Source organism: Lissotriton vulgaris, chromosome 7, assembly GCF_964263255.1.
Source record: "Lissotriton vulgaris chromosome 7, aLisVul1.2, whole genome shotgun sequence".
Taxonomy (NCBI): Eukaryota; Metazoa; Chordata; class Amphibia; order Caudata; family Salamandridae; genus Lissotriton; species Lissotriton vulgaris.
In genome coordinates, this window is record NC_141695.1 from 708,786,645 (window position 1) to 708,801,941 (window position 15,297).

The 15,297-nt window shown below is 40.4% G+C and overlaps 1 protein-coding gene across 1 annotated transcript in view; it reads left to right on the forward strand.

Annotated features, from left to right (window-relative positions):
• The window catches only part of APOH (apolipoprotein H), a 410,334-nt gene extending 395,374 nt beyond the window's left edge, over positions 1-14,960 (forward strand). The window contains exon 8 of the mRNA XM_086930939.1: positions 14,758-14,960. Coding sequence (XP_086787065.1) covers positions 14,758-14,825 — 68 coding nt within the window. The 3' untranslated portion in view covers positions 14,826-14,960. The remainder of the gene's footprint in view (positions 1-14,757) is intronic.
• Positions 14,961-15,297: the final 337 nt, after the last annotated feature.

Genomic DNA, 15,297 nt, shown 5'->3' on the forward strand with positions numbered 1-15,297 from the left:
GCCTGGGTGGAGAACATGGAGAGTCCTGGAAGTGGGCGAAGAGGACTGAGAGGTGGTGGCTGAGAGACGGGTAAGGGATTTTTTTTTATTCATTCCCTTCCCCCATGACCCGCCCCCTCCCTGCCATTAAGTAGCAGCTGCTGATGGCAATAACTCCAATTGCTGCCTTCGAGGAGCTCACTTTGAACATTTCATTGCCTTCAGACACTTGTTGCTAATTCTCTTCCTGCCCAGCGACTTGAATTTCCCTCTTAACTAGTTAGATGCACAGCTCCTCCAAAAGCAGTAGGATAACTCTGAGGAACTTGTAGGTGGTAGTTTTGATGAAAACGTGGCGCCTCACACTCAAATCTGTAACTTTAGCAATTATGCAAAAGGCTCTCTGCATATGCAATGTAGCTTTCTGAATTTAGTGCATAATTTGCAGCATTTTAAAAGTCCATGTCTCGCATACAGAAAAGTCCCGTAGGTTTCAACATATGTACCCTGAAGCACTAAACTCTACAATCACAAGATTATTGGACCCAGATATTGCCACTGGATCCGTTTGTTCTTTATTTTCTTATAAGTCTGGCAAAGGTACAATAAGAAGATTCAATCAAAGAGAGAGTGGCTTTAGGCTGTCTTCAGCCATTGGGATCTAGGTGTTTTTATGATTTGCCATTGCTTGCATGGGCATCATGGATAGGCCATGTCATGGATGATTACATTGTGCCATTTGTACATTTTTAAGTATGGGGTATTAAATAGTCAATTTTTTATACTGCAGATGCAACTTGACGTATTGTGAGTAATTGAGAGAATGTGTTCTTAGTTAGATTTACTTTGACAACGACATTCTAAGTAATGCTTTTTTACTTTCATTCTTTAAAAAGTGATAGTTGTTTGGATCCCTTAGCCGGTAATAACATTTAGTGTTATTCACTAGTTGCTCTTATGTGTTCATTTGTTTTATTTAGCCATCATTATCACAGGTTGGATGTATTGTTCTATTATTTACAAAGACGTGTGGACAATTAAACTCTCTTAAAAATGCAACAGAAATTCTGTCTCTTTGACACAAGTTTCCGCAATGCCCTATACCACTATCAGAGACATGTAATACTAACACAACACAAACCCACATTACACATATCCATAATCCCATCAAAACACCCTCTCTTTTCATATAAACAAAAGCCAGCTATACTCTCTAACGACTTCTAACAGACCCCACTCCAGCCTCACCAACCCATTACTCATATCATCCTCCTACAAGTCCCCTCCTTCTTTCACCAAAAATGCATAAACAATCACTGCTTACACTCTACGTCACCCAAAATACTACCTTTTCATGCTACCAAAACAACTACAAACACTCATAACCCCTATTCATCTCCACACACTCATTAGTTATATCACCAAACACAAACTCCTCAAATACACAATACTCTTCCACGTGCCTTTCATCCATTGCACAATTCAGAGCCTTAAAACATAACCCATATGCTCCACCACCACCACCCCTCACACACACCTTCCAAATTCAACATACATAAATGACAAACAACACACCCCTGTTCAAAACTGTGAATCTCCTTATCTATTACACAACAAGACTACACCACAAAAACAACTGCACAGACCACCGTCTCACTCTCAACCACTGTCCCCACTACCCACACACAAACAGACTCAACAAAATTCCTTCTAAGCCTGTTAGATGATAATAACGATATATACAAACACTATTTTTATTCTAATACAGTTAACAACATCACCAATAGTTCACCTACTACAAGCCCAAATGATACTACTTACTCTTCCAGGAAATAAACTCACAAAACGACTAAAACTCAATCCCTAAACTGCAGACTAATGAATGCATGATCCTGTTCTAAAAACAAGCATCACATTTACGACCTACTCACAGACACACAACCTGACTTGCTCTTCATAATCTAAACATTATTGGAGGATGACTTGGCAACAGTATTGCACAAAGCTGTTCCTCCAGGCTATCAAACTCTCACACATAATCGCATAGGAAAAAGAGGAAGCAGGCTAGCTGTTATATTTGAGGAAACATTAATCTCACCAATGCTGGGGCTGTATTCATACAAGGTTGTAAGGCCCTCATCACCAGATGCAATCCTACACCAACTTTCTTGTAGAACTTCTAGTCTTTACAGACCACCCCCTAGAGGTGCAGCATTCACATCACACAATTTCTAACCTTCTGACACTATGCATCCTAGGTGACCTACACATAAGTTTGGTAAATCTAATATGACCCATCCCAAACTATCATCACTAACCTAGACACACTGAATTTAAATCCGATCATCCCAAATCTGCATGCAGCACTGGATACATCCTAGATGTCATTTTTATCCAATGCAGAACTAGTCACTTTCCAAAGGATTACTTACGCCAGTCATGTGGTCAGACTACCATCTGGTAGCTTTCCAACACAATGCACCACAACTCTCCACACCTAAGGACACCTTACCAGCAAGCACATATCGACCTTGGAAAAAACTTAATATTAAAGACATAGAAACACTACTAACATCCAACACAGATCTGGACACAATATATTGAGTTAAAAAAACTCCATGAGTAACTCCTGCAATCTTTTGATATCCTAATTCCACTGAAAACAACAAAACAGGCCAAAAGAAAACCTACACCTTGGGTGGATGCAGAGCTAAAAAAGGCAAAACAACAAATTAAAGAGCTGCATTGCACTGACTCAAAACAAACAACACTCAAGAAAAACTTTGACTACACAAACACAACGGAATATGCAACTCATGTATTAAAAAAGGTTTTAAAAAGATACTATTCAAACAGAATTCAGAATGCAAAATGTGCAAATGAAGAATTTAGTAAAATGATCGCCAAATTATGTTAATCTAAATGCCATGAAGGAAACCATCCTTCTTCGTAAGAATTTACTGACAAATTGTCAAAGAATTACACAACCAAAGGAGTTAGGTTGGATTCCTCTTTAAACCAAAAGAAAACCACCGTCACCAACCCTTTTCCAATATTTCCCCGCCACTAGGTAGTTATAGGTAGGTCTGTTTTTCCATAGACTGAACATTTTTTGGTTTGCTAGTAATAACCTTTGCCTTGTTTGATGAATCTTCACAAAACTTGCCCAAAAAAACAAGTTAATCTACCGCAGCTCCTTCTTGGAACATTTCAGGGTGATACGTCAAGCGAGGGCCGAGACAAAAGGGGGTTCCAAAATGTAAAACTCCATGCATTTTCAATATATGTCATTAGGCAGGGTTATAGCAAAAACTGCTGAACGGAATTACAACGAAATTCAGCAGGAAGGTAGATCTTGGTCCACAGATTGTGCTTTTTGTAAGAGTGAAAACTAATTATATATTTTGTCAGTTGGGCTTGCAAGAGTCCCACTAGTCTCATGCAAAAGCACAAAATCAAAAATGGAGCCTTGTGATTGGTCGATAGGCCCATTTTTCCTGTGGGCCTTTACACTCAAGACGGAGCAAGAGGATCCAACGAGTCCCACGAGATCGAGCTATCTAATTGGCTAGTGGTTGAAATGTTACCAATAAAATGCCCGTCATTAGTGTTTACTTTGAAAAATCAAAGGTATTGTGGAAATTAAGTCAAACATCTATATATAGGGGCAGCAGAAAGGCATGCTGCCCCCTTAGTTTGAGAGCAGAGATCTCTAAGGGTTAACTACTGGGAAGAAAATAAATGTATATTGTTTTTAACTAATTTTTATGATCTTGTGGGATCATGAATAGTAAAAAGGAGTAGATGAGTTTTCAAAACACTCTATTAGTAGGGAGTCATAATTTGGTCCTTTTTTTTAGAAGAAACATGTAACAGATAAGTACTGTCATAAGTAAATAGTTAATTCTTATTTTTTTTTAAATGTACGATCTTGCAAGAGTCTTGCGGGAACGTGAAAAGTAGGAAGTGCTAGGTGATATTTAATTACATTCTGCAATGCATACGTGTTACTGGAGGAAGAGTCTTACTGGAGATGGTGTTTATCAAATTATGTTATTTTTGCTCATTGGCTTGGGACGCGTTGTGAGTAGAATTAAGGCTAATCCACACACCCTATTAGCCACACCCATCATCTGAGATAGAATTCTGAAAGGAGAGTCTAGTCCCTCCCCACACTCTACTATGCACACCCATCATCGGAGAGAGAGGTCTGAAAAGAGAGGCCAGTCCCTCCCGCACTCTACTACAAACACATGTCATTTGAGAGTTAGATCTGTGCAGACATGCCAGTCCCTCTCTGCAACCTACTACGCACACCCATTGTGAGAAGCTTTCACCGAAGTCAGCGCTCGTTCTGAGGAGCAGTACTACAAAAATTGAGCTAAGTGAAAACTCAAGTAATTTAGTTGTGACTGTATTTAGAACTTACCTGAGCAAGAGTTTATCGTGGATGTACCAAGGCTGAAAGTCAAAAGACATTAAGTGAAATTATCAGCAGCCATTGGGAATTCGCTACTGAATGTTCAGTTAGTTAAAATCAATGTATATACATATAAATACTCACCAAAGACTGTCGAATTCGGCGACTACATTCGCAACCTGTAGAGATATAAGAACAGAGTCAAAAGAAGTGGTCGCAGATAAAAGACAGCTCAAGAAAGTACAGAGAGATAACAGAACCCACATTTAGAGACAACTCTTCTAGTGAGAGAAGTAAGTGCACTTACTTAAATTTAACCACTAGAGATAGTGTAGGTAAATGAGAACTGGAGTACTAATATGTCATTTATTTAAATTAGTAACAACTAACCTGAAGAGGAAGATAGAACACCAACTAAGAAGCAGAAGAGAAGCAAAAGTCCAGCATAGCCAGGGTGGGTGAGAAATATATATATATAGCTGAAGAGTAGATCAAGAAGAGAGTAGAGTTGGTTAGTTTCTTAATGGTGTATTAATTTACAGGTTCCATAGAACAAACAGAACATGTCTGCAAGTTGCCGACAGAAGGAGCCAATTATAGACCAGTCTCTTCTTTGTTTGTTATTTTATCCAATTCCCCCGTCCCCCAAGGTAATGATTTGGAGATTCTGTTAAAAGACTTCCTAGCATTGCCAAGAGGGATTTGGGACCAAGCATCTCTGTTCCCGTGCAAGAACCGGGAAGCCAACATAATAACTAGCTTCGAGTTCTGACACCCATCACTTGAGAGAGGGATCTTAAAGGAAAGCCAGCCCATCCATACACCCTACCATGCACACCCATCATCTGAGAGAAAGGTTTCAGCGGAGAGGCAAGTCTCTGTCCACATACCCGACCCGGCACACCCATCATCTGAGGAAGAGGTCTGAAAGGAGAGACCATTTCCTCCCCACACCCTGCAACGCACATCTGTCATTTGAGAGAGAGAGATGTCTCAGTGCAGAGGCCAGTCCCTCAAGGTTGAGATACTCTTGCACGACTCGGACAAATATACAGGCCGAGGCAGGCATTTGTGTGTCATTTATAAACGTCTGCTAGTGAAGCTTGCTGTAGTGGCCTAGTACAATCCTACGAGACTCTCGTGAGAATGACATGAAAATTTACTGACTGATCCTGCCACAAGGTCTTTGTTCGCTCTCGCAAGCTCAATTCTATAGGGAGAGAAAATAGTGTGTATTACTACAAGTGCTACAGTACGAGTGCTATTAACAATCATCATCAAGGTTTTCTCCCGATTACCACCCCTTATTCTTTTGGCACAGAATCAATCACAAAATATGTGAGCCCTTTTGCGTCTTGGTTATGCTGTTCCTTAAAGTGATGTGCTACTGGGTAGTTTTATCCCCATTCGATATAGCACAAATATGCTGTAGGATACGCTTATGCAACTCTAATGTTTTGTTACCCACATATTTTAATTTGCAATGACATTGCAAAACATAAACTGCATGATCAGTCTTGGAGGTGTATCTGCCTCTGATTTTTTTAGGTCTGGGATTGAGTTCCGTTGTGTATGTCTCTGTGTTCTTGCCATACTGGCACACTTTACACTTTGAACATTTCAGGAAGCCCCGTTGCCTCAGTAACCAAGCTGTGCCACTCGGTGCCTTAACTTCATTAAGTGTGTTACTAACTAGACTTTGCCTCATGGAAGGTGCCCTTCTAAATGTTATTGCGGGAATACGGGGTGCTGATTTGCCCAACACAGGATCATTGCATATCAGTTACCAGTATTTGTTTATGATCACCCTTATGGTGGCTTGTAGTGTGCTATATGTAGTTAACAGTCTGAAATGGGTCAGTTGTTTCTGTTTCGAGTTATTTTTCTCCCACTTGTTTTCCTTAAACAGTGCTTGCTACTTTCGATGTTTCTCTACTTTGCGAGTGCAGTAGTAACCCATTCATCTGGATAGCCCCTTTTACTGCAATTCCTTTTCACTCTTAAGCCTTCACCGTAGGGAATATGTCTTACTAAACGTTTGGGATGGAAACTGGTTGCACGCAAAAGTGTGTTGCCCGCAGTGGGTTTCCTATACAACTTAGTTTCTAATCGATTGTTGGCTACATACACCGTTAGGTCCAAGAAATTGACAATGTGTGCACTGAGCGTATTAGTAAAGTGCAGATTTAAAGTATTGTTCTCTATCTGTTTTAGAAAACATTCTGCCTCTACTTTCAAGCCTCTCAAAATAATAAAAAGGTAATCAATATACCTATACCATTGCACAACATTATTGTCCCCTACTTCTTGGTATTGCGATTGGATCACCTGCTCCTCCCACCAGCCCATATGCAAGTTCACATAGCTGGGGACGAAGCAGGTGCCCATCGCTGTACTGCATCTCTGATGAAACAATTCATTATTTAATAGGAAAAAATTGCTGTTAAGACAAATTTCCACCATTCTAAGTAAAATGATGTATGGTGTCACAATGTCAACGGCCTAGCACCAAAAAATGCCTGACTGACTGCATTAAGACTATCAGTGTGAGCAATGCTTGTATACCGTGTGGATACATCAATTGTCATCAATAACAAATTGTCTTCCCAAGGGAAATCATTGATTATTTTTAGGAAGTCCCCTGTGTCCTGTATATAGGACGGTAACGCTTTGACAAAGGTACTCAAAAATGAGTCAACATATTTGGAGGTGTGCTCAAAAGCACTACCTTTGGCTGATATTATGGGGCGCCTCAGAGGATTTTCTAAATACTTATGAACCTTTGGTATTAGGTACATAACTGGAATCACTGGTGCATCTACTTTCAAATATAGACATTCCTCCTGACTGATAAAACCTTGCATTTGCCACCCCTGCCACTCAATGTTGTATTGCACATGTGACTCAATCATAATCTCTTTCGTTGTACGTTTATAGCATGTAGTGTTGTTCAATTGTAGGTATGCCTCTATTAGGGAGTTCTCTCTCGACCATAAGACTACATTGCCCCCTTTGTCAGAGTTTCTCACTATGCAGTTACCATCACTGGACAATTTGTTCACTAATGCATAATAATCTTTTTGCTGTATTGAATTGCTGCAACATTGTTTATTAGTACTCTCATATAGACATTTGAGTTCATTAGTCTCTAGATCATTATTCACATCAATAGAGTCCCGGCTGGTCATTGGCATATATCGAGAGGACAGTCTGAAATTGGTAGTTTCAGTACCATATAGATCCACACTTCGTTCTGCTGTCATAGTTTCTTTTCAGTTATACAATACTTTTAGAGCAACCACACTATCTTCTTTTGGTGATTGGGTTATTTATTCACCCTATTTTTAACAAACTTTCAGTTTTTTTGGAAGGACTTTAACCTTCACACAGAACACATAAATATCATACATATATTACATACATTTAAATATATCACAATTTATACTTTTACTTTCGACAATATACACAACCAACATTTGATCAAAACATATACAGTACTTTTACAGGACTTTATACCACTAAAACTACATCTAAACAAACCAATGTACAACAAATAATCACGTATTTAGCTCAATTTAAATATCATTAAGCATTTTATAACATATTTCTGCCTTATATTACAAAGAATCAATTATATTCCTTTTTTTTATCCTTTATCGCATTCAGCTAAATTAATAGCGATTGCCGACGCGTTTCGAGCCTCACAGATTCTCAATGGGCTCTCATCAGGGAAAGTTTTTTTCCTTTCAAACTCCATAAGAAGGCCCTACTTGGTTCCGGTCTATTGGGCCTATCCCCTTTTTGTAACCAGTCATAGTTCCTTCATCACTGGACAGTGTTCTTCTCTGCTCACTTTCATTTTCTAGATCTCTTGGGTCTAATATCAGCCTCATATCTTGCACCTGGAGACCATCCTCTTGTGCTGCTGTGCTACGGTTGGAGATTTGTGGCTTTATTTGTTGTGTCATAAAATGCTTTTTTAATTTAAGCATACTCATAAATTTAAAGAGATCAATTCTTGTTTGCACATACTTCATTTTTGACTCAATGCAATATGATAGTCCCAAAAAGAGGATTTTTGTTTCTTTTTCTGAGATAACAATATTGGTGAGATTTATAACGGTGGTGTTATCGTTGGTATTACCCTCATCACTCACTTTTTGGTCTAATTCTTCTTCTCTGATGGCATTTCTGCGCTTTGCCCCCTGCCTCCTCTTGCGCCTCTGCCTCTTCCTTTTAGAGGCTTTGGGTTTTGCTCCGGTTGTCGAGGTTTCAGGTTCAAGCGTCTCTCTTCTCATAAAAAACCCATCTCTACAATTACAGACGGAACTGGCCCTTTTGTTTGTCCACTGGGATTCTCATCTGCCCTGGTGTCAGCTTCAGAGCTCACAATGCTACTTTGCTTTGAGTGGGTTCCCACATTGGTTTTCTTGACTGCTAATTTCTGCTGATGCAACAAGTCAAATTTCTTTGCAAATGTGTAAATCTGTATGTTATCATAATCGCATTTGTCCCTTGCAAACTTGTGGGCCTTTCATGCTTTTATCGTGGTTTCCAGAATTTTAATCCGATCATTCATGTCATCAAAGAACTTGCTGGTCTTGTCTTGATCGGTTTCCTTAGCCAAAGTGCCATATATTTTATCAATTTCCTCAAGACTTTTACGTCTATCGATGTCCGCACACTTCACAAGAATCGCCACCATTCTTCTTGAAGGCTCACTGTTGTTATTGTTCCATTAATCTAGTTTTCAGTTCCTTCCTGAACCGAGACAGGGCATTCAGTTGCCTAAGCTCCAGGGGTAGTGCATTCCACAGCTTGGCTGCTGTGAAGCCAAAAGATCTTCCACCCAATCAAGCCTTTTTTGCCCCGGGGGACATAGACCAGGTTCGCAGAGGAGGAGTGCAATGATCTGGCATGGGCATACAATGCAAATTTCCTTTGTAGGATTTTAGGCCCAGTTTTGTGTGCAGCCCTGTGAACAATACAGAGTGCCTTAAAGTGTACTCTCTGTACAACAGGCAGCCAGTGGAGATCTTTTAAGGCCAAAGAGGCCGAGGCTCCACGTGGCCAGGTCAATACCAATTTAGCCGCCATAGTCTGTATTCTTTGTAATTTCTTTAGCAAGGAGCCTGGAGCACCCAAAAGGAGTGCATTACAATAATCTATTCTGCTCAGAACAATACTCCGTATCACTAAAGGTCTAGCGGAAGTGGGTAGAAACGGGAGAATCTGCCGGAGGGTTCTGAGCAGGTAGCAACAGGTGCTTACTGTTTTATTTACCTGCGAGTCTAGTTGTAGATTACTGTCCAGCATCACTCCCAAGTTACGTACTGTGTTGGCAGGTACACTGGGGTTATTGGACAGATCTGGCCAAAAGTCTGCTGGAAGAGGGCGTTGAATTTTGCCTGACCTACAGCGCATTACTTCAGTTTTTTCCCCATTAAATTGTAGAGAGTTTTCCTTCAGCCACGCTGCAGTTCTATGCAGGCAGTTATAAAATCTTTCTGAAGAGACTGCATTATCGGCATCCACCGCAGAGATAAGCTGTGTGTCATCTGCATAATTGATGACATCAATGCCGAAAGATTTTATTAGGCCAATGAGCGGGTAAAGATAGACGTTAAACAAGATTGCAAGATTGGGCTTATAGCCGAGCCCTGGGGTACTCCTTGTTTAACATCCCTAAACTGAGAGGTAAACTGCGATAGCGTCACTGCGTGCTGTCTGTTGGTAAGATAGGAATGCAGCCAATCTCTCGCCCCCCCTCACCCCCCCCACAACACCCAATTTCTCCAGCCTCTCAATCAGGATCCGGTGGTTGACTGTATCGAACGCGGCTGACATGTCAAGCAGCACCAGATAGGCTGCTTGGCCACTGTCAGCCTGCATTCTTATGTCATCCAAAGCTGCAACAAAGACAGTTTCGGTTCCATGTTCAGGGTGAAACCCAAATTGGGCCTTGTCCAGCAGTTCATTTTCCTCGATGTATCTTGAGAGAGATTTTGTCACTACCCTCTCCAGGATCTTACTTGGATAGGGCAGCAAGGAAATTGGTCTGTAGTTAGCGGGGCATTGAGTATCCAAAGACGCCTTTTTCAACAGTGGAGAAACAACTGCTTTTTTCCAACAGTCCGGAACTACAACACTGCTTAAGGATTGGCAGCAAATATGATAAAGGTACGGAAAAAGTTCACTGCCAAAAAAAATTCCCAAATGTATGGGGGAGTGGGTCCAGTGGAGAACCTGAGGAAATACCAGCAGCAATTGCATTAAATTCCTCTAATGTGGGAACCTGGAAGTGGTCCAGGACTATAGCATGTTCTCTCTCATTTATATCCCAATTTATTAGCCTGTATCTCCAGTTTCCTGGTGCCAAGCATCATTTCCCGACGGTTTGAGACCATTTAAAATTTTACTGATTTTCTCCTCAAAGAAAAGTGCCACATCATCACATAATTCCTGTGATGCTGGAATGTTAGGCTTAGAACAATCTGGATTAGCCAGACCTTTCACTAGGCCAAAGAGGGTTTGAGTCTTATTAGTGGACTGTAAGATAGTCTCCTCAAAATATTTGGCCTTGGCCTTCCCTATGGACTCCTTGTAGGTATAGAGCAAATTTTTCAAAACTGCTTTGTCTGATTCCAGGTAGTTCCTCCTCTGTTTCCTTTCTGCTTGTTTACAACTAGTCTTCAGTGACCTAAGTTCTTCGTTGTTCCACGGAGCGGAGGGTTTTTTACGGCTTTTAACTTTCCTTAAAGGTGCTAACTGATCCAGTGAGCTAGTGATCTGATGGCATAATTTCAGTTAATTCACTTCCACCAAATCGTGCAAGATATAACTGTCATCCACCAGCTGGGGGAGGTCCGTTAATGTAGTTATTTTGACCAAGCCCTCCTGGTGTGAGTAGATGACCTGCCACCATCATATTGTGAAGGATTATCAACTTTTAAAGTGAAAAAGATTTTTAAAAATGGTCTGTCCAGCATTGAGGAAGTATTTCCTTTACAACTAGATTGTTTTCATCAGCGAAGATAAGGTTAAGCACATGGGCCCTCTGATGAGTGGGTTGTAATACCAGCTGTTGTAGATTTACATTATGACAAGCCTGGCAGAGTTCCTTAACAGCAGTATCTAAGCTACCATTCTCCAATAGGTTAAAATTTGCAAGAACCACTAACTTAGAGTGAGAGTTTGATAAGTTATATATAATATCAATTAGTTCTTGGTAGACACGGGCGGCACTCCCTGGTGGTCTATAGCACAATAGGCCAGTATACAGGCCGCCCTTGGTGCCTATGAGTGAGAACCCCAGTGACTGAATTCCAGGAACGTCCTCTGTGCTAAGGGGGGTAATATTCCATATATCTTTATGAATATAAACCACTCCTCCGCCTCTTCCATCCTGTCTAGGCTTATGATGAATTTTGTAGCCTGGGGGACAGGCTAAACCTAACTCCACCTCACTGTCTATTCGTGTACAAGTTTCAGTAAGAAACATGACATGGAAATCATAGTCGTTAAGTAAGGTGGAGATCTCTACATGATGTTTATTCAGCGATCTAACATTAATCAGTCCACAGTTAAGACCTCCAAGCGGTGCTTTCTTAAAAGAATTCTTACCCGGCCCAGTGCCATGTGCATTGCTCGGGGTCCCAATTCTCCGGATATCGAGCCGAACAAGCTCTTCTCTGGAATAGACCAAACGGGGATAAGCTAGGGCAGCGTTTCCTGTGCTAAGCGCGTCCGAGGCACGGACGGGCGCAGATGGGCTTGCCTTGCGCCATCGGCGCACCCGCTGCACGCGCGCGCTGCACGCTTGCATCACCTCCGTTATATAGGGAGAGTGCAGATTAACAACTAAAACGCTACCCAAGATGGCGTTTCCCCGGTGACTCGCTCTGACAGACGAGTACACCAGCACATCAAGGGAGCGTGAAATGCGGGTGACTGTGTGGCAGGTAAGAAGTGCAAAGATAGCAGAATTCGTTTTTAAAAAGAGCTTATTTAAAATGAGTACAAAGTGCAGAGATAACAGGATTCCCCTGATAAGTGATCTTGGAAAATTCTGCTCTGTCCCTGCTGGTTGATAATTTTCAAGCGCCAGGATTCCCTTTGTGGTGACAGCTGCGCTATACAAGTGCATGTTACATTATATACATTACATTCTCGGTGCATTTCCGGATTTGGGTCCTCATACGTGCCACTCATGTTCTTAAACCACAGGGAGTTCTGTTGACTTCCAAGTAGCGTTGAAGAGATTTTGATTCCCACCAGTTGGAAAGTTCCGTTCGCTTTAACTTTTCCAATTGTCTTAACTTAGAATCCAGGTCATTTGCGATTACTGGCTCTTTAATTTTTCCACTTGAAATGTTAGTGCTGGCAGTGGTGTCATCAAATTTCTTTAATGCGGCCTCTTCCCTTTCTTTTACCTCTGCAACTGACATATTTGTTTGTATGTGAGCACAATGCTCACAGTCCCATCCGCTGCTCTCCTTTGCCAGTAGCAAATACATTGAAACTTAGTTTACAGAAAAATTGGAAAGCCGGAGTTTGTAAATATTTATCCTTGCATGTACACATGGGACCTTATGTAGTACAATTTTATATCTCCTGATTTTTCCCATATGCGTATCATGTTAAAACTGTATGTATGTATATCTCTTATGTGTGGTCATGTATCCATGCATTTCAATATTTTCCGTCCCCTGCAGATTAAAGAAGAAAATAACTAATCACCCCAAACCTCATAAATCACCCCTCTGCAACTCATGCTATTCCTCTTTCAAAATATTCCCTACCGCCACTCTTTGACTCAATCAAAACTTCTTTTACTACCACAAACTCCCAAACAACTCTTTCCAAACTCTTCCCTCTTCTATCCATCCTTTATCCTATTCATACAACTAATAGAGTCTCTGACTCATCCTAAACTTATTTTACTACTATGAACTCACAAATAATCCTTTCTAAACTCTTCCCTCCTATATGAAAAAAAAAATCATGCAGTAAATAGGGAGATATGGAAATGTTTCGAATAAATCACTGTACTTTTGTACTTTATGAAATGTTGCAGAAACTTTGTATGGTTATACTTCGTAAAATGCTGATTGCCATAAATAGTATGTGGACAAAGTGATTAGTATAAGGTGGACGTTTCCCCTTGGTAGATCGTTACCATCAACAATGCTACATTTATAGACGTTTGGAAACAAATGAAATATGTTATTGACTACACTTAGCCTCCGTAAGGTGATGCTTTCATCTTACATTTTTTCGTTCGACCTATCAAACGATTCATTGTAATTCTTGCCTTCTCGCTTTGAGATCCCAAATGTAACAACATCTCAGGATATTCATTTTAACGAATCACTGCATTTTTTATTCACAGTAAATACCAGTGTGTCTGCTTCTCTGTAACAGTTAAGGCAGCACTCTGTTCACAGCACTGCCTAGGCTCTTTTGCTTAAAAACACTCTTCGAGGCACTGTAAATAAAGGCTTCATACCTCAGGCATCCAACAACCTCATCCTTTATTTACAGCACTTTACAAAGTAGCATACATAATACAGTACTTTATTGACGACATTTTGTGCACCTGTACAGCAGCATCAGAGAAATGTTTGCTCTACGGAAGCGCCACAAACGGCTAAATCCATGGCAACCATATCATCAAAAGCCCCACGAGAAACAGCAAAGAGACACTGCTATAATTAAACCATTTTCTGGAAATCAACTTTATATAGTCTACTCAGTAATGGGACATGTAATAACAGCTATGACATCTGTTTAAAAAAATCTGGGTATTTTGTAGGAGGCTTGCTTACCACTGGTAACATATTTAATCCAGTGCATTGTGAGTTACAAAAAATGTTTTTAATAGTACAGTGTGTTCAATGTGAGACATTATGTTTATGTGTATTCACGTGCATGCTGTGCATGTGCCTGTGTGGATAAGTATCTGCCTCTTTATGTGACTGCATGAATCGGGTAAGTGTACGTGCACATGCACCTGAGTTCTGTCTAAATGTATATTTCTGTATGGGTGTTTTCTGTTACTACAGCTAAACACAACATACAACCTTTAAAGAGGACACACACCTAAAAAAGCCAGGCTTGCTGGCCTCATCCATGCTTGTTTGACATTGATTGGTTGTGAATATTGAATGTTAAAAAGGATAATCTGATTTACTAAAAACATTTACATTTGCTTACAAGGTCTATATACCACCATTGTATTGTATTGAAAACTGTATATGTCCCATCAAGAGTAATGGAAGATAATAATGTGCCAGTACTGTATATAGGTACGAACGACAACCAGTTCCTAAAGCGGTGTTTTTGTTGTTCTTTTGCAGAGCCTTCATGGTTGAATTTCTTCTACACCCATCCTTCAGACATGAAACCTTGCACCGGAGCTTTATAAACCAACTTGTAATTACTACTTCTTCATACAAGAAAGTTTGAAAAATATAACTCTACTAAAAGCTACTGATAAAATACCTGTGGTTTTTTCACTTTGCACCAGTTATTTCGCAGAATTCTGCCATTTTTATTTTGCTTGACTTCAGGTGAACTAAATTTGACTTAACGACAGCACTTCAGTAACGACACCCTTGTCAAGTGAACAATGTTTGTCAAAGTTTGTCCACACATTCAGGAAAGGCAACATTGGCCAATTCAGGTGAATTAATGTCGCCTATCCTAAATGCATGGACAAACTAACAAACATTGTTAACTTAACAAGTGTGTTGTTACTGTAGTACTGTCATTGTTAGTCTTGCCTGCATTATGATTACTATTTTTGAGTCTTCAGAGTCCTAACAGCAATGCTCAGGTAAGCCATTCAGTTTGGCATGAGGCAGGCAGAAGAAAACATGGATAACTCCACAACATTG